Here is an 18,455-nt window from a genome sequence, read left to right as displayed (position 1 = left end):
TGATAAGAGTTGTAATTAAGAATATTTTGTTATTACAGTAAAATTTTCTGGATTTTTCCTAAAGAATAAACCCCTTTTACTTTGTCAGAATACATGTAAAAACCCATTTACACTTGATATAATCAAAAATGTAGAGATAATTATGAATCCTGTTAATAGTGTAACAACAGTACTGTGACTTTTGATGGATTGTATATCATTTTATTACATTAATCATGGACCAAAGATTTGTCAACAGTGATTTTCTGAAACTCTGAGTCTGATTACTTGTAATATAACAGTGTTCAACCATATTTTCATTGTTTTTACAAATGTAAATTCTTGAATTTACAAAAAAAATCTGCGCGTATACACAAATTTATTTTTCATAATGGTAAGTTTCTGTTAATTGACAGTATTTCTCTGGTTTCCCAGTGAATATTATGTTCTCCTGATTATTTTTCTATTTTCTTAACAGTGCAGGTTTATATAAATTATCACTGAATGAGAGGTACTTCGACTGACAGCATCAGAAATAAACTGACGAGTTGATGAGTTTGTCTGTGATTTTCCTCACATGAAATAAAAAGCAGAAAAATGCACAGCTTTCCTTCTTTACTAATAAGTTGCCAGATAAGTTAAAAAATAATAAATCTGAGCAAAATATAATTGCGCTGTAATTGGACATTTGGCTTTCTGGTGCAAGGTTTGATGCAATGCATCCACTAAATGTTGCAATTGCAACATTTAGGTTTTAGATGTCTAAAACCACAACATTTAGTGGTTTTAGACATCTACCACTTAAAAAAAACTGTCAGTGGTTAAAAACTTTGAGGTTGGCGTGTAAAGTGTTTCGTTCCTTTTCATGTGCTTTACCCCCAATAGTATATCTCTTTCTGTCTGTTGATGCAATTTCTGCTATGAGCCTTTGGATTTCTTTGCACTAGTCTTGGCAGACAGAGACCTTGTGCTGCACTTTTAGATATGTTAAATGGTCGTGGTCATCATGTTTGTTGCTCTTGCTTTCCAATGATCCAAATGCCTTCTTTGTAGATTATATTCATAAGGTTTTTTTTATGTGAAAATATTGTTAAGAAAATAGTTTCTTGCTTTATCTTCATCAGGAGAGGCAAAAACAAGAACAGATGGTCATGAGGGGCTGAGTGGAGAAAGGAGCTTAGTTAGCAGTCATTTATTTTTTAACAGTGTAGCACAAATATCGATGTGTTAATCTGTGTATCTGTGGTTTAGCTTTTTGCACTATCACAACTGTTTGAGTCTGTAGGCGGAACAAATTCCTGCAGCCTTCAGACGGCTGTAGCGAACTACAACTATCAAGGAGTAACCTTCACTTCAGCTTTCTAACTCTTGTGAACGCAGAACTGGTAAGAATACCAATGCATTTTTATTGCATCTGGCTGAACACAAAATTAAACTTTAATAGTGAACTTTTTTTTCTGTGTGATCACTAGAAGAATAAAACTGGAAGAAAAGAAGCACCAAAGATGGTAGCGCCTGTCAGTAACATTCAGAGATGAACATAGTTTGAGACGTAATCTTTAATTCCATTTAGATTTGGGTGTTCAACTCGAACTAGTGCCGCACATACGTATTTCTTTTATTTCATGCAGGTGCCAAACTGTATGAAATGAACAAAGTTTTTACTTTCTTCTCCTGCTTTGTTACATGTCTTCTCAGATTTTGTTTGTTGTACTTTGTCATTTTTAATTTAGACAAATAATGGAAATGAACAGATGTTTCAAGGGAAAACCAATACAGTCTGAAGCATTTGCATAGACCACAGATTTAACTTCAGTTTTCTGCCACGCATCATTTTACACAGAAAACATTTTGTTTCTCAGTCATGTGGACGCAGAGCAGCGTCTTCTATTTGGCCATTGGTGAGATGCATTTTATATCATTTTATTATTTTCTGTCTTTGGTATACTAACAGTCAGTTTAAGTTTCTTAAAGATTTTTTGTTATTTATCGTATCCAAAGAAGAAAAACAAATTATTTTTGTCTTTTTACAGTTGCTAGAGTCTCTTATCTGTCTGCATCTTCAGCTGCTACAGGTCAGTCTCTTTTACCATTTCTGTTAGTGGAAGTTTTCTGTTGTTTCTGTTGTTTCACATGCAAACATTTTCTGTAAGTAGTATACACATAATGTGAATTGTATAAAATGAATGAATACAACATGATAATTTAAGAAGAAAACTGTACCTACTATTTGTTAATTTAACAGAGAATAAGAGAATGGTAGCAAGGTCTACTTGTTAAGAAAAAAACTGTACTTGGACATAGCTTAAAGCACCACACTGAGCTTTATTGCTGGGTAATTAGTAAAAGGGTCCACATTCTTTTCTAAAAATTTCCCTAAAATTTTGAAAATTCCACACAGCCCCATTGCAGGTGTTTTTTCTCCGCAATGTCCTCTCTGCATGAAGTCAGTTTCCGTACTACATCTTTTCTTATGTTAAAGTTAATTGCTATAGATGTTGCACCACAGAGTGTCTGCACTAAACCCACTCGTTTCTGTTCAAAATCAAGATATGAAATCTGAGTGGTTGCAAAATTGTTCCTGACTAAACCCTTACACTTCTTACTATTTTAAATTAATTTTAATTTAATTTAATTTAAAAATTAAATTGAGAATGGCTTGTATGGCAAACGGGCCAATGAAATGGAGAGCTATTTTCTTAGATAAAGTTCTCAGGGGAATGTACCTGGAGGAGAGCCACACCTTTCTGGCCAACTCGATAGACCGGAGCAGGAGTGTGATCAGTAGACCGCCATGCTCGCCTGCAATGACTTATGTGTTGTTGAATGGAGGGGTCAGCCAACTCACCCTCCGTAATAAAAAGTAGCTGGGGTTGGTACCCCAGCGACGCGTCAAAAGGGGACATCCCGGTGGCAGCTGACATGCTCGAGTTTTGGGTGTACTCCATCCATGCCAACTGCTCGCTCCAGGTGGACCAACAATGTCACTGAACGAACTGGGGTTTGGTGGACTCAGGTCTGGTTGCAGCCTGGGTCCACCATAGCCTGGCAAGTACCTCTTTGGCACCTTACCCGGAACCCAGTGCATCTCTCCTGGACCAGGGGATGGTGTCCAGCGACATGGAACACCTGTGCCCCCTCCATCACTGGACACTCCTGCCAGAGTGGCAGGGGTGGCACACCTTCAGCACTCCTGTCCTAATGCTCGTGGTCCCCCCAATGAGCTGAGCATGGTGTCTATAGCACCCTGGACCTGCAGAGACACAGAAGAAGGTGGAAATAAATGGCCACTGCTCTGTGACAGCCAACCTTTGCTGTGAAAAGCCACAGCTTGGGAGTCCAGAAGCATCACCAGGGGGAGTAGCAGCAGTGCCAGTGAGGAACCAGACCGAGCAACAAGGTTTTTCTTTTCTTTTTTGGCCTTTTTCAGCTTTATTTAATAGATACAGTGAAGAAAGCACAGGAAAGCAGGGGCAGAGAGAGAAGGGGGACGACATGCGACAAAGGACCGCGGATCAGATTTTAACCCAGGGCGGCCACTCTCAGCCGTATAGCATATCAAATTCCTGTGCTTTTGTGCTGAGGAGTTTTTGTTTTCTGTTCTCATACTGATCCCCTATCAGGAGCTAAGTCTGAGTAGAGTTCTCTTTTTCCTCCGCCACTGCCCTATTGTGTTGTACATTTCATTGTTTTTCTTTACACTACCGATTCTGACCTGTCTCCCCAATGTGTTGTTTGTATATTGTATGTATGGTTGGAAGAGGTCCAGTTTCACTGCAGTCAACTGCACGTGACAAATAAAGGTTTCATCATCATCATCATCATCATCATTGCTTTAATAATGTCTAACAAAGCTGAATAAATTTTAAACCAATTTTTATTGAAAATTCTAATGGTGAAAAAACAAATATAATGTTTAAAAAGTGTTTCTACATTATTATTTCATATTTTGATAGTTAAAGTACATCGAATTTACACAAAAAGAAAACACACAAAAACAACTTCTTTAAAAACATCTGAATTCAAGAATTTTAAAAGAAAAAATGTTGTCATATTTTCAAAGAAATTTAAGAAGACACAGGAAGCTTTAAAAAAAACAACAATGGGGAATACAATTTTCCATTTCCTCACTGCATTTCCTTATTTAATTTGGGTTTGTTTGTTTTTTTACTGTTTTTGCTTTCAGCAACATTATTACTTCTTTAATTTTAAGTAATCAAAAACTAATAAATATATTATATAATTATCTCTTTCTCTTGTTAGATGTTCAAATAAGATTAGTCAACCCACATGAGTCAACTCGTTGCTCTGGAAGAGTTGAAATCTATCACAACAACAGCTGGGGAACAGTCTGTCATCATAGATGGGACATAAATGATGCTGAGGTGGTCTGCAGTCAGTTAGATTGTGGACCGGCACTGAATGCCACTTGGGAGGCCATTTTTGGAGAAGGAACAGGACAAATCTGGCTTGATGAAGTGTCCTGTTCAGGAAGTGAAAGTTCTCTAACTGATTGTCAGCACAGAGGATTTGGGACACACTACTGTGGACATTATCAGGATGCTGGTGTCATCTGTTCAGGTGAGATAAATTCAGGATTATTCATCACCATCTTATTATTTTTACCATCTAGAAGTGTTGTTTGTTGTTGGTGTAAATTTTGTGTTAAAATTCAGGGTGAGTGATCAACCTGAGCTCATACGTGAGCTTAATGTGCAGTAATGAGCAATTATATGATTCAGTATGGATGGAGGTGTAATACAAGGAGAAATATGTTCTTTGTTCATCACACTTTGAAGCTGCCAGTGTCACACCACAGTGGGATTATGTGGATTTTTTTCATTTGTGTCATTAACTGTTTGTAAAGGTTATATAATTGAAACACAAATGAGTCTAATGAAACTACCATCATTATTACCATCATTAACAAGTAATCAAAACTCAAAATATACTATATGCTCTATATACGGGCGACCGTGGCTCAGGGGGTTGGGAATCGCATCTGTAACCGGAAGGTCGCCGGTTCAATCCCCGGGCTCTCTGTCCTGGTCGTTGTGTCCTTGGGCAAGACACTTTACCCTACTTGCCTACTGGTGTTGGCCAGAGGGGCCGATGGCGCGATATGGCAGCCTCGCTTCTGTCAGTCTGCCCCAGGGCAGCTGTGGCTACAACTGTAGCTTGCCTCCACCAGTGTATGAATGTGAGAGTGAATGAATAGTGGCATTGTAAAGCGCTTTGGGTGCCTAGAAAAGCGCTATATAAATCCAATCTATTATTATTATTATTTAAAATTAAATAGGTTATTTGTTTTCTGCATTTAGGTGTGCCTATCAGATTAGCTGGTTCTGGGTCCACTCCGTGTGCTGGAAGAGTTGAATACTACTATAAAAAACGTTGGGGAACAGTCTGTGATAATGACTGGGACATAAATGATGCTGAGGTGGTTTGCAGACAGTTAGACTGTGGACCGGCACTGAAAGCCACTCAATCAGCTCAATTTGGTGAAGGAAATGGAGACATCTGGCTTGATAATGTGGCTTGTTCAGGAAGTGAAAGTTCTCTAACTGAATGTCAGCACAGAGGATTTGGGACGCACAACTGTGGACATCATCGGGATGCTGGTGTCATCTGTTCAGGTGAGATGTTCTTTGGATCATGTAAAATATGACTTAAAGGCCGCTGTGCACCTTACAACCACTAACAGTAGCCCATTATTTAATTTGCTTTACCGACGTTTCCTCAAACAAATCTCCTTACGCAACTAGCCCCTCCCCTATTTTCCCTGTGTTGTCATGCACTTTGTAGAACAGAGTTTAGAGTGGCAGATGTAGTTGATGATGGACAAAGAAGGTGAAATGGTGGATCTGAAAAGTTACGTGAGAAATAGAAAAAATAAATAAATGCAGTAAAATGTGTCAAATTGATGGACATGTTAACTGTCAGGGCTGCTGCTGCAACGTCAACAGTAGTACCAGCAACAGAGTGAGGACGTGACAGAGAGGAAGGTCTGATTAACAAGCACAAAAAATCCCAATAATATCAAAATAAAAAGTAGATGGAAGTATATAATTAGGAAGGGAGAGATTCAAGTAAAATGAAAAACTTCGACCATGAGCCACTGCTAACAGCCAAAGTGAAGCTTTGAATTGTCACTTGTCACCTGCAACATGACATATCATTAGGTTTAGTGCTAATTCATTCTTCTTTTTTTACTTGCTGTTTCCTGTTTTACTTTGAAGGTTACTTTAACCTTGTGATGTGCTTTGGAATTGTTAGCCTGTGTCCATCTGTCTTTGAAGACTGCATTTCGTGCTCAATAACATGTGTGTGTGTTTATATATAGTGCTGTCTTCTCCTTGGTTTGACTGTGTTCTCCCAGTGTAATTTGTTTTTATTGTTGTTTTGGTTTAGTTTGTTTGTTTGTTTTTGTATTCTCTTTTGGATTTTTGCAATAGCCAAAAACTTCTCACTTTTTGGTATTTCACCTGTCTTGTATTTGGATACTCTCTTGAGCTTGTGTAGCTATTGTGCTACTATTGCCATTTTCTTTCCTGTTGAACTTCATATTACTGTATTTTCTTTGATAAATTTATCTGACAGATGTTAAAATTGTTGCCTTCATTAAATAACACTAAACTTTACAATCATAATCAAGTATATTTTTTTTGTTTAGGAATCAGACTAGCTGGGTCTCAGTCCCCATCCTCTGGAAGAGTTGAAATCTATCACAACAACAGCTGGGGAACAGTCTGTGATGATGGCTGGGACATAAATGATGCTGAGGTGGTCTGCAGACAGTTAGTGTATGGGACGGCCCTGGCAGCTCCTAAAGAGGCTCATTTTGGTGAAGGAAGTGGACCAGTCTGGTTTGATGGTGTGGCCTGTTTTGGAAATGAAAGATCTATAACCCAGTGTCAGCTTGGAGAATTCGGGAGCAGCTGTAGACACCATAAAGATGCTGGAGTCATATGCTCAGGTACAGCTCTCATTAGTTCTTCACGCGTTGTTTTATCAGCCACTCAGTTTAGATGTGTCAATGTGTGTTTTGTGCCAAAATTATAGGTAAGCTGTTGAAATGAGTTCTTATACTAAGTATATTGTGTCATATTCAGCAATGAAATGCTCTTCAGCTGTAATCCACAGAGAAATATGTTGTTCATCATCCTGCTGAAACAAAAATGTGGGTCTTGTCAGTTGTATCTCCAACTGAACTTCAGATGATTAAATCTTGTACAGAAATGACTAACAAAGATTGGCAAATAGCTGCTGCCGTAAACCCACAATAAACATGACAGTTTTTTATTTAAAAGGCGTATTCTATGTGTTCAGGTGTAGCCATCAGATTAGCTGGTTCTCTGTCGACTCGCTGCTCTGGAAGAGTCGAAATCGCCTACAAGAAAACATGGGGAACAGTCTGTGATGATAACTGGGACATAAATGATGCTGAGGTGGTCTGCAGAGAGTTAAACTGTGGAACAGCCCTGAATGCCACTCAGTCCGCTCACTTTGGTGAAGGAACAGGACAAATCTGGCTGGATGATGTGTCCTGTTCAGGAAGTGAGAGATCTCTGACTGAGTGTCAGCACAGGGGATTTGGGATACACAGCTGTACACACAGCAAGGATGCTGGTGTCAGCTGTTCAGGTAAAAAGAAATAATCATTATAAAGACATAATCAACATATTAGAATATTTTTACAGTATTGCAATCATTTCATCATCTTATGGTGTGTGTCTCTTACTGCATTTGTGTGAAGAGGTACATTTCAGTGTTTCTGACATGTTTAGCAGAAAAGTAGCTTCATCACATCTTTCTTTGTCAAAATCTTTCACGGGTTTCTCCCATTTTTTTGCAAAAAGCAAAACAAAAACTTCCTTCATGAAACTTAAAGCTTTTCCTGTGAAACTTATGATGTAGCGGTCCAACTTTTGTACCAAGTTAATTTGCTTTGCTTCCAAGTTGCAAATCTGAATTTCTTTTTGTTTTTTCCTTTGTAAATAAAAACAAAACAAAACAAAACAAGAATACGAAGCTAAGAATACTCTTAACTAAGAATACGTGATCGCAACTCAAAACACTGGGACGAAGATCCAGGACCATGAAAAATATCTGGCAAACAAACTGCTGGAAAGCAGCAACATCATGAGTGTGAACTGTCAAAACAATAATATTTTATCTGATTGGAACATCTTATGATAACATTCAACACTGAAGCACATAAATAAAACTGTTCTTTAGTAGTTTTTTATGATCAGTGAGCAGCTCAGCATGCAGAGTGAGTAAATGAGTTTAGTCATGAACTAATTCCACACTGAATAACACTCATTCCATAAAAAAAGTTTTTGTTTTATGTTATGCTCACTGTGCCTAGGTGTGCCAGTCAGATTATCTGGAAGCACTTTGTGCTCTGGAAGAGTCGAAATCTTTTACAACAACACTTGGGGAACAGTCTGTGATGATAACTGGGACATAAATGATGCTGAGGTGGTTTGTAGAGAGCTCGGCTGTGGAACAGCACAGAGTGCTGCTGTATCAGCCCGCTTTGCTGAGGGAAGTGGATCCATCTGGCTTGATGATGTGTCCTGTTCAGGAAGTGAGAGATCTCTGACTGAGTGTCAGCACAGAGAATTTGGGACACATGACTGTACACACAGTCAGGATGCTGGTGTTGTCTGCTCAGGTGAGAAATTAAATTGTTTCTTATTATATTATTAATATAATAAGGTAAATGTTTTACCATTTTTAATTGAATCCTCTCTCTGTGACTGCTATTTCCTCAGTGATCCTCCCAAAGCCCAGAATCTCCATGAATCCTGCTAATAAAGTTAAGTGGAGAAGTGATCTCAGCATCACTTGTTCAATATCACCTCAAAGCCAACAGCTTCTACAAGGAGAATTTACTCTGAAGCAGATTTCAGGCTCATTCAGTCAGACAAAACCATCAACCACCAACTCTGCTACATTCAAGATCCTCCAAGTAGATTTTGACAAGGATGGATTGTACCAGTGTGAATATTCATACGGCTCCAGCATCTCCACAAGTGACTCTGCTAACATCTCTGTTATTGGTAATAAAATGTACTATTGTTTATATTACAGTGATTTCTTTGACAGGACCAATACTGTGTACTTGTTACACCCACTACAGGTTATTAGTATGACATCACATCCATTAAGATAAGAAATACCAGCAACACTCACTCCCCAATCATCTCTTTGAGGGCATGAACTAAATTCCATTGCATGCCAATATATACTGCGACCAATAAATAAAAATTGACATGATCTTAATCATATTCATGTGACTATATTATCTGCAAACCATGAAAATATTCATCTACGCAGGAGTTTGCCTGAGTGAGCTGTAATAGACAATAGCTATGGAGAAACAAGTACAACACATTTCCAAAAATGTTGGGCTGCTGTGTAAAATCAAAGTAAAAACAGGAAGCAATGATTAGTAAATTTCATAAACCAATATTATATTTACAATTGAACACTGAAAGAGTGTTTGACCTGAGAAAATATACGATTGTAAGAAAAATACGAAAAATACGAAAATAAGAAAAATAGTTTTCATTTTTACTTCTGGGTCATGTTTACCACTGTGTAGCATCCCCTCACCTTTTAACAGTCTTACGTCCCCAAGATGGAAGTCTGGGGGAGTGTATGGGGGGAGAAACAATGAATAAAGCCTGGACAGAAAGAAAGAAATGAAAAAATGCAGAAATGGTAAAATCATAGACTTTATTCTTAACACAAAGAGACCCCAATGCCGTTATATCAATATCAAAACAAGAAAGGAAAACCACAACACAAATTTGTCTATCCAAAGGGAGGGAAAAGACAACGAGCAGCACCTGGGTCCTGGAGAGAGCAAAGGTCGCACAACACAGGTGTGTTAGAGCTGTAACAGACAGCCTGTAAGTATCTGTGAACTGAGGGGATTAGCTGCTTGACTTTTGGAAAAGGACTGTACTGCAGGGAGTCAGCTCCCGGACTCCTCTAACATGAATAGTATTGTCTTGCGGAAATATGCAAGTCCTTCCCCAACCTCACTCCCTCTTTTTCCTTCAGTGCCACCCTCACAGGCTGAAAGCTATGACATTAAATCAGTGGTATAGAGATTTTCTGCCATTAGTTGGTACCTCTTTTTCACTATAGTTTCTTGTTCTCTTGTATTTGTTGTTTCTTTTGTTCTCAGTGTCACTGGAGCGGCCCAGTATCTCTGTGACGTCTCCAAATGGAGGACTGGTCAAGGTTCCTGAAGGTGCAGAAATCATCAAGGGTTACAGCTTCATCTTCACCTGCACAACTAGTGTACACTATACAGGATCTGTTTTCTTTCTCATCTTCACTCGCTCTAATATGAAATACAACATGACATCTGTCAACAACTCAGCCTCCTTGAGTTTTCCTGTAGCTGACCTTGAACATGATGCCGACTACAGCTGTGTGTATGAGATAACAGTGTCATCAAGGAAAATCACTGCTCAAGAGGCTCAGTGGATGCATGCCTTTGTGATATGTAAGTAGACAGATGAACTCAACATTTCTATTTGCTGTTGAATGGCAGTAAATGAATGACATAGATCACTAGATTCACTGCAACATATTTACATGGTTTTTTTGAACATCACTCCAATAATGCAATAAAGAATAAAGAAAGTATCTGTTATACAAATAAAATTTATTCCTTTTCTATTTTTTAATTGTATTTTTTGTGAGTACATGATTGAACTCAAACATAACCATGCCAATTGTTATGAGCGGCTGATGAACAAAGAAATAACCCCTGCTGAGAACCTGAGAAATTGTGGGTATACACTGGAAAATACATCTAATAAATGTTTTTTTTTCCAGTCCTTTAAAAGAGTCTCACTTTAAGACCCTCATAATCATAAAACTGAAGCTAAACACCTAAAATAACTATCTAAAGGCTGTCTAAAGATTTCCAAGCCTATCTGTCGGTAGTTCATTAGTAGCTACTGTTCAGTCAGTGATGCAATGTGGCCACCACATTGTGTCTGGGACATTTAAGTGTGATGGGGGTATGGGTGGGTAGAATTTTATATACCACTTACTGGTAGCCCATCATTTAATATTTCTTTTATGTTAAATAGCACGATTTACAGGGAGTGTTTTTAATATACATATATATATATATATATATATATATATATATATATATATATATATATATATATATATACATAATTTGTTTTCTAAGGCTTTTAAAACCTCACTCTCACTGATGATATACTGATGATACAGATCTCTGTCTACAGATTCAAGAACTTCAGTCCTGAGATATGTTTTCCTACCACTGATTCTGCTTTTGGAGAATATTGCCCTTCATTTCTACTATAAGGTACATCAGAGAAAATAAAAGCATGTATTAAACCAAGTAGCAGCTGTGTAGGAACAATAACATGGATTGTGTCCCGTCTCTCCAGGTCTCCAAAAAGCAGAAACCGGCCAAAAAAGAGAACGCTGAGACGGATGTTTCCAGAGCTGAAGAAGAAGTTCACGCTGAGGAGGAAACAGCAGAAGAGATAGAATAGAGTCTTACGCGCACACGTGCACACACACACACACACACACACACACACACACACACACACACACACACACACACACACACACAGGTGGAGAGGCTTTCACCCAAATATTATTTCTCACAGGTTGCTAAATAAATACAATAAGAAAAGAATTTGCTCTTTAGTGACAAGGTTCAACTATAGAGCACACAACAAGGTGAAGAATAGAGTGAAAACAATGTAAAAAACAGGATGCAAATGTGTGTTTCTTATATAAATTTGTGGAATCTTGAGGCATGTTAAGATTCGTGTATATACTGTATGATTTCCTTTTACATATATACCCTAAAAACCCCTAAAACTAGAAGACAAAACTTGCTCTGTAAGCACTGATGTTACTACGTGTCAAATCTCTATTTTGAGAACTGCTTAAGGTAAAATGGAAGCAGAGACATATATTTTTTATGTTCTTTGAAGTTTGATTGCAAAATTGACATTATTGACAAAGACATTATAGATAATAAACAGTTGAGATGAAAAAGCACATCAAAACAATGCCTACAAAGAAAATGATGGTCTTGTATGAAGATCTACTGGAAACAAATTCTTCATTCTGTAACTTGGAACTGAATAAAAATTTGTCTCACAACATTTAATGTATAAAGTGTGAGCAAAGAGCTGCCAGCAGAGACACAGGAAGTCAGTGTGATTGAGATAAGGGTATCTTATAACTGCTACTGCTTTACAAAGATAAAATTCAGGAAAACGAAATAAATTGTACAATATTTATTAGTAACAATGAATTCGTTTTTAGCTGATATTTTCTGTATTCAGGAATCTTTGCACCTGCTCTAAAGCTATATCTCTCTGTATTAACATTCACCTGATAAGTCTGTCATCGAGGACTCTGTTCTTCATGTCCTGTTTGTGAGTTATATTTTTGACACTTTGTTTTCATTAAAAGATTATTTTTGCGTTCAAAAATCATTCATTATTTACTGTTCTCAAAAACTCATTTCAACTACACTAGTGTGACTGGGGACCTTATGCCCTGGTAAACATGAGATCCCCTAACTCTTCACTCCACATATTAATATAGAATAGAGGAGGGAAGATGGAGTGATGGTCAGAGTGGTTTTAACATCTTTTTTGTAAGGCATAAACAGCATGAGGTACGAAGACTCAAACTGTGAGTGATAAAAGCCTCAAGGTTGAAGTGTGAAATGTCAGCAAGTTTCACTGTAATTGCAGACTCCATGCCCCCACCCCGACTGAACCACTCTTGCTCTCAGTTATCTGCTGTAAATTAGGTGATCTCACACAGATTATCAGATGTATATGTTCTTTCTTCAGATAGATGTTAGTGTTGCACAAAAAGCAGTTTAGCCTCCAAAAACCAACATGAATAAAGAAAAATATGAGAAAAGAGATTATGTCATTTTATGACTTGAATGAATGAATATTTACTGAAAAGAAAACATGCTGTTAAATATACCTGAATATAAAGCTGTCTCATATTCATGCTGCTTAGAACTTAAAATATATCGAGTGTGAGAACAGACAGAGAAGAGCAAGTGTACATATTAATATAGTCACAATGACCTTAACATTTTTACCTGCATAAATTGCAAAATACATTTTAAAGCAATAAACTGCACAAAATCAGGCCAGAAGTGTTACTGGGAGATTTGTTAATTATTACTTTTTGTTTTACATATGCAAAGAGTTTGAAACCCCAAAGCTGCCAACCTGAGTATTCTGTTGGAGCGTCCTTTCAGGAAAAACTGTTACACAAACTTTGCTCTGGTGTACGAAGCCCCGCAAGGGACGTGGGAGAAAAAAACATAAGACGGACTTTTGCGAGATCTCGCAAAACAAACTCGGGATCTCGCAAGATTTTAGCCGCATTCTTCGGAGGCCGCCAGCTCGAAGCCGAGGTCGAGGCACGATGTGCCGGCTGTAGTAGGTCCGACCTCCCATTAGCTTCGAGATGGTGGGTGTCAGATCTCCGAAAACGTCAGAGCACTTTTGCAAATATGTGATGTCTTGTAAACCGAGCAGATATCTGACGTTTACACAACTACATTCACGCCTCAAAATATCTTAAAAGTTTATTTTGTGACCCAGAAAGAGTAATATTACAACTAAGTAGCTGCCGCCATTGTTGGAATTCAACTTTTGCGAGATCCCGAGTTTGTTTTGCGAGATCAGATTAGCCACAGACATGTGGCTGTAAAAAAAAAAACTAAAACTGAAAGATAGCACTGATGTTACCGTCACATGTCAAATGTCTATTTTGAGAACTACTGCCAGCAGAGACACAGGAAGTCAGTGTGATCGAGATAAGGGTATCTTATAACTGCTACTGCTTTACAAAGATAAAATCCAGGAAAACGAAATAAATTGTACAATATTTATTAGTAACAATGAATTAGTTTTTAGCTGATATTTTCTGTATTCAGAAATCTTTGCACCTGCTCTAAAGCTATATCTCTCTCTATTAACATTCTTCTGATAAGTCTGTCATCGAGGACTCTGTTCTTCATGTCCTGTTTTTGAGGTTTTGATACTTTGTTTTCATTAAAAGATTATTTTTGCTTTCAAAAATCATTCATTATTTACTGTTCTCAAAAACCCATTTCAACTACATTAGTGTGACTGGGGACCTTATGTCCTGGTTCAACCTTCACCCCACATATTAATACATTTCCCCATATTTTGATTGGCTACAAAGAAACTGTAGCTTAAAAAGAAGATTTGATTTATAAATGCATCCCATCTGAAACCCAAAGATTACCAGGCAGAACAGGAGCTAAAATAGCTGTTAATAATTTTAACATTTATTTAAACAGAAAAGTGGAATCCATACATGTACAAAGACAAACCATACCTTTCACATTCGTTTAAGCTCATAAGATAATTGAAACATTTTACTGGATTTCAGTAAAATATTTTATATTTGTCTTTCACATGATTGACAAACTTGTAAAGTATATATAGTTATATATAGTCTGAGTGAGTTTATTTTCTATCTTTCCATCTGCAAAGGAAAGAAATCAAGGTCAACCGCTGATCCAACATGTGGCTGTATTGTGCTGAATAATTCTGACATCGTTTCGGATCAGTGAAATTTCTCACATCATGTTCCCATCTGACAACATATTATTTTGTACTTCCTGTATTTCCCTGTCGCACTCTCTCACTGCCACTGCTATAAAATGTTTTTATTTGTATTTTACACTTTGAGCTAATTGGTGTCATAAACAAATTGCCCGAATAAATCAGTTGGGCGACTGATTTTTCAAATCAATTTAAATATATTTATATTGCACAAACTTACAACAACAGTTGCTTCAAGGTGTTATATTGTAAATTAAAGACCCTAAGATAATACAGACAAAACCCCAACATTTAGACGGCCACCTATGAGGAAGCGCTTGGCAACAGTGAGAAGGAAAAACTCCCTTTTAACAGGAAGGAATCAAGGCTCAAGGACGCGCAGTAGAAGATTTCCAACATCTCGCTGCACACATTAAATGATCTGAGCGTCCTTGGAAAATAGAGTCTGCCCTTTTTGTACACAGCATCACTGTTGGTCCTCCAGTTGAGTCTGTCAAGCAGGTGAATGCCCAAGTACATGTAGCTATTATTTGTTTCAACCTCCTCACCCGTGATGCTCATGGGCCTAGTTGCTGTTTTTGTCCTCCAGAAGACCACACCCATCTCTTTTGTCTTGCCGATATTCAGGAGGTAACTTCTTACAGACCATCCAGGCAACAGTAGAAGTGGTGACACCCATCCCGAGCAGCTTCTCACTCTGCAGAAGTGGATGATATTGTGGACAGTGGACAAATACCTTACAATACCACTGTTACCATTCAGGTGAAAGTGAGTATGCTGCAACAGGTAGATAACAGCATCAACCACCCCCATAACAGGCCGGTAAGCAAACCGAAGCGTGTTGGGAGAAGGTTTCACCCGCAAGCGAAGCCAACCAAGTCTCTCTAGCATGTTCATTACATGTAACATCAAGGAAACAGGTCTGAAGCTTTCTTTGGTACTGGCACTACACATGCTGTACCTTTTCCTGTATCAAACTCAGATTGAGGAGCAGATATCTGAGCAGCACAGGACTTCAGGCTCCTGGAACTGATGCAGAGTCTGCAGCTTTGCCTTGGTGTAATCACTCCAGCTGTCTCCCCACCTGGCTAGCCATCACAGTCATGTGTCTATGAGGGTGTATATGAGAAGAGGGTGGGGGGTGGTGCACACCCAAGCCCGGATGGAGGAGGGAAGATGGAGTGATGGTCAGAGTGGTTTTAACACCTGTTTTTATAAGGCATAAGCACCATGTGGTCCGAAGGCTCAAACTGTGAGTGATAAAAGCCTCAAGGTTGGAGTGTGAAATGTCAGCAAGTTTCACTGTCATTGCAGCAGAGCCCCCCACACAAAGAGCATTTTAGTCTTCATAAACCAATGTGAAAAAAGAAAAATATAAGAAAAGAGATTATGTCATTTTATGACTTTTTATGTCTTTGTACTCCATAAAATGACCTGAAATGCACTGTCACATAATTACTAGTATTGGTAATTATGTGACAGTGTTAGCCCTGTGACAGAATGGCGACCTGTCCAGGGTGTACGATGCCTCTCGCCCTAAGACACCTGGGATAGGGTTCAGCCCCCTGCAACCCTGAAAAGGATATACGGAAGAGAATGGATTGATGGATGTGCTATGTGTGGGAAGGGACATTTATTGTGTTTTCTAATTTTGTTTTTAACCTTGCTTTTAACTTTATGAATGAACGGCTTGCTTCCCTGTTTGTTTCTCATGAGGTTTTTGCCAAGATGGAGATTTTTTAACCTTTATTTTTATTGCTGGTTGCGAGGTTTACCTGGAGTTATTCATACTCACAAACAATTACTTACAAACGCGAGGCACCCCACAGGGTTGCTGTCTCTCACCTCTTCTGTTCATTCTGTATACGAATGAGTGTCACAGTAACTTCACTAACAAATACATCCTGAAGTTTGCTGATTACACCCAGATTGTTAGTCTTTGTAGAAGATTTTGTAGCTTGGTGTGATGAGTCCTTCCTTTCATTAAATGTGTAAAAATCAAAAGACATGATTATTGATTTCAGGAAGTCTTTGTATAGTTATTCACCTACTATCATTAAAGCTGCTGATATTGAGATTGAGGAGAGTATTAAGGGGTTGTTTTGGACCACAAACTGTGTTTTGACGGCCGTAGTGATAGACGTAGTGACATGACAGCAACATCAGGAAGAAGGAATATGAGAAGCTGCAGAAGTACCAAGGGCTCAGAGAAGAGCTCGAGAAGATGTGGAGGGTGATGGTAACTGTGGTCCCAGTGTAATAGGAGCACTCGTTGCAGTGACTCCCAAGCTAGGCGAGTGGCTCCAGCAAATCACAAGATCTCTGTCCAGAAGAGCGCAGTCCTGGGAACAGCTAAGATACTGTGCAGGACCCTCAAGCTCCCAGGCTTCTGGTAGAGGACCCAAGCTTGAAGGATAGACACCCGCAGGGGCGAGTGGGGAATTCATATTATTTTATTATTATTTGGTACACTTGGCATTACTAGTTAAAAAAATGGCACCGATTTACCTTTTCCTGTTTCCTCATGCTGATGTAACTTTCCTGCCTAATATTTAACTAGTATCTCTTCTTTTTCCTCCTCCGTGTGTCAGCCAGCATTAACGGTGCTATCTGTGTTTGTTGCCCACCCATCCTCCCCAATTACAATTGGATACCGACCTCTGCAAATTTTACTTCGTTTACTGGTTGCACAATTGTTTAACTTCCCTCAAAAAATCCTTAAACTTCTACCAGTTGTCACATCCTGCATTTGGAACCCTTGATTTAGAGAAACTTTACAGGTGACAGGAATCTGGGTGAACTTTAAATCAGGTATGGTCTGATTTTTATAAGTCAAATACTTTTAAACTGTCCATAGTGTCAGTGTTGAGGATAGCTCAGTGTTTTAAGGTCTTAAAATGATTGCATTTGCCATGATTGCAAATGATTGTGTCAAATGTCATAACCATATCCCAGTATGCTTTACTGTAATTCTGCAATCTGCTGCAGAATATTTGAAAGACAATTTTGAGGACAAGGACAACGTTAATATGTCCAGCTCAAACTCAAAGTTTCTCTCTGTTTGCAAAGATTAGTGCAATGAAATAAAAAGATTCACAGCGGAAGTCACATCAGCAGAGATAAAGAGACATATTATGTGGGTACTGCACATGAAGAGAAACTAAACACTTCACACGCCAACCTGAGAGTTTTTAACCACTCACAGTTTGTTCCAGCCTCAGTGGTACTTTTTGATGACAACTTAAAAAAAAAAAAAAAAAAAAAAAAAAAAAACAGTGTCTAAAACCACTGACCAAATGTTGCAACACTGCTGATGTGTTTCATGCATGCATGAAAACTATTTTTTTGTAAACTTAAACTTGGAAAGCTGTGCATATTTCTGCTTATTATTTTATGTGTATATCTGGACTTATCCACCATGTTTGCTGTGCAAGTTTCACAGTGATCCAAGCAACTTTTTTTGTAGCTTGTATTCAGATGTCTTATATGCAGTGTTGGTCAAGTTACTTGAAAAAAGTAATCAGTAACTAATTACTGATTACTTCCCCAAAAAAGTAATCCCGTTACTTTACTGATTACTTGTTTTCAAAAGTAATTAATTACTTAGTTACTTAGTTACTAAGTTACTTTTTAAAAACACGATTTACAACCTGAATAGGTGATAAAGCAATAGCTCTTTCAGCCCAAGTCTACTTTTTCTGCATAATCCATCATACAAAATGTAATCAAATGGAAAAGTCTCTTTTTAAAACTTGTTTTATTAGTTTTAATCTTTTAACTTTATGCATCAAGCAAAAATTAAATTATATGCAACAT

At 38.1% G+C, this 18,455-nt stretch overlaps 1 protein-coding gene across 1 annotated transcript; it reads left to right on the top strand.

The window, feature by feature from the left end:
- The first annotated feature begins 416 nt into the window (after nt 1-416).
- On the top strand, nt 417-12,066 carry LOC120727548 (deleted in malignant brain tumors 1 protein-like). Its single transcript, XM_040021872.1, has 12 exons — nt 417-1,364; nt 1,713-1,880; nt 2,013-2,054; nt 4,243-4,560; nt 5,301-5,615; nt 6,653-6,955; nt 7,309-7,623; nt 8,351-8,659; nt 8,760-9,047; nt 10,184-10,507; nt 11,268-11,350; nt 11,436-12,066. The coding sequence occupies exons 2-12, from the start codon at nt 1,844-1,846 to the stop codon at nt 11,541-11,543; spliced, it is 2,442 nt and encodes an 813-aa protein (XP_039877806.1). The 5' UTR covers nt 417-1,364; nt 1,713-1,843; the 3' UTR covers nt 11,544-12,066.
- The last annotated feature ends 6,389 nt before the right edge of the window (nt 12,067-18,455 follow it).

The sequence above is a fragment of the Simochromis diagramma genome, unplaced genomic scaffold (assembly GCF_900408965.1).
Source record: "Simochromis diagramma unplaced genomic scaffold, fSimDia1.1 OVJJ01000205.1, whole genome shotgun sequence".
In the NCBI taxonomy this organism is placed as follows: Eukaryota; Metazoa; Chordata; class Actinopteri; order Cichliformes; family Cichlidae; genus Simochromis; species Simochromis diagramma.
The sequence above is the reverse complement of the archived record's forward strand: the minus strand, read 5'-3'. Positions and strand labels throughout refer to the sequence as shown.

Excerpts from the sequence above, each read along its gene's own strand:
- LOC120727548 (XM_040021872.1), top strand. The coding sequence starts at position 1,844 with ATGTGGACGCAGAGCAGCGTCTTCTATTTGGCCATTG. Across the intron at positions 2,055-4,242 it reads TGCATCTTCAGCTGCTACAG|ATGTTCAAATAAGATTAGTC; the intron begins GTCAGTCTCTTT and ends TTCTCTTGTTAG. Across the intron at positions 10,508-11,267 it reads GATGCATGCCTTTGTGATAT|ATTCAAGAACTTCAGTCCTG; the intron begins GTAAGTAGACAG and ends CTCTGTCTACAG.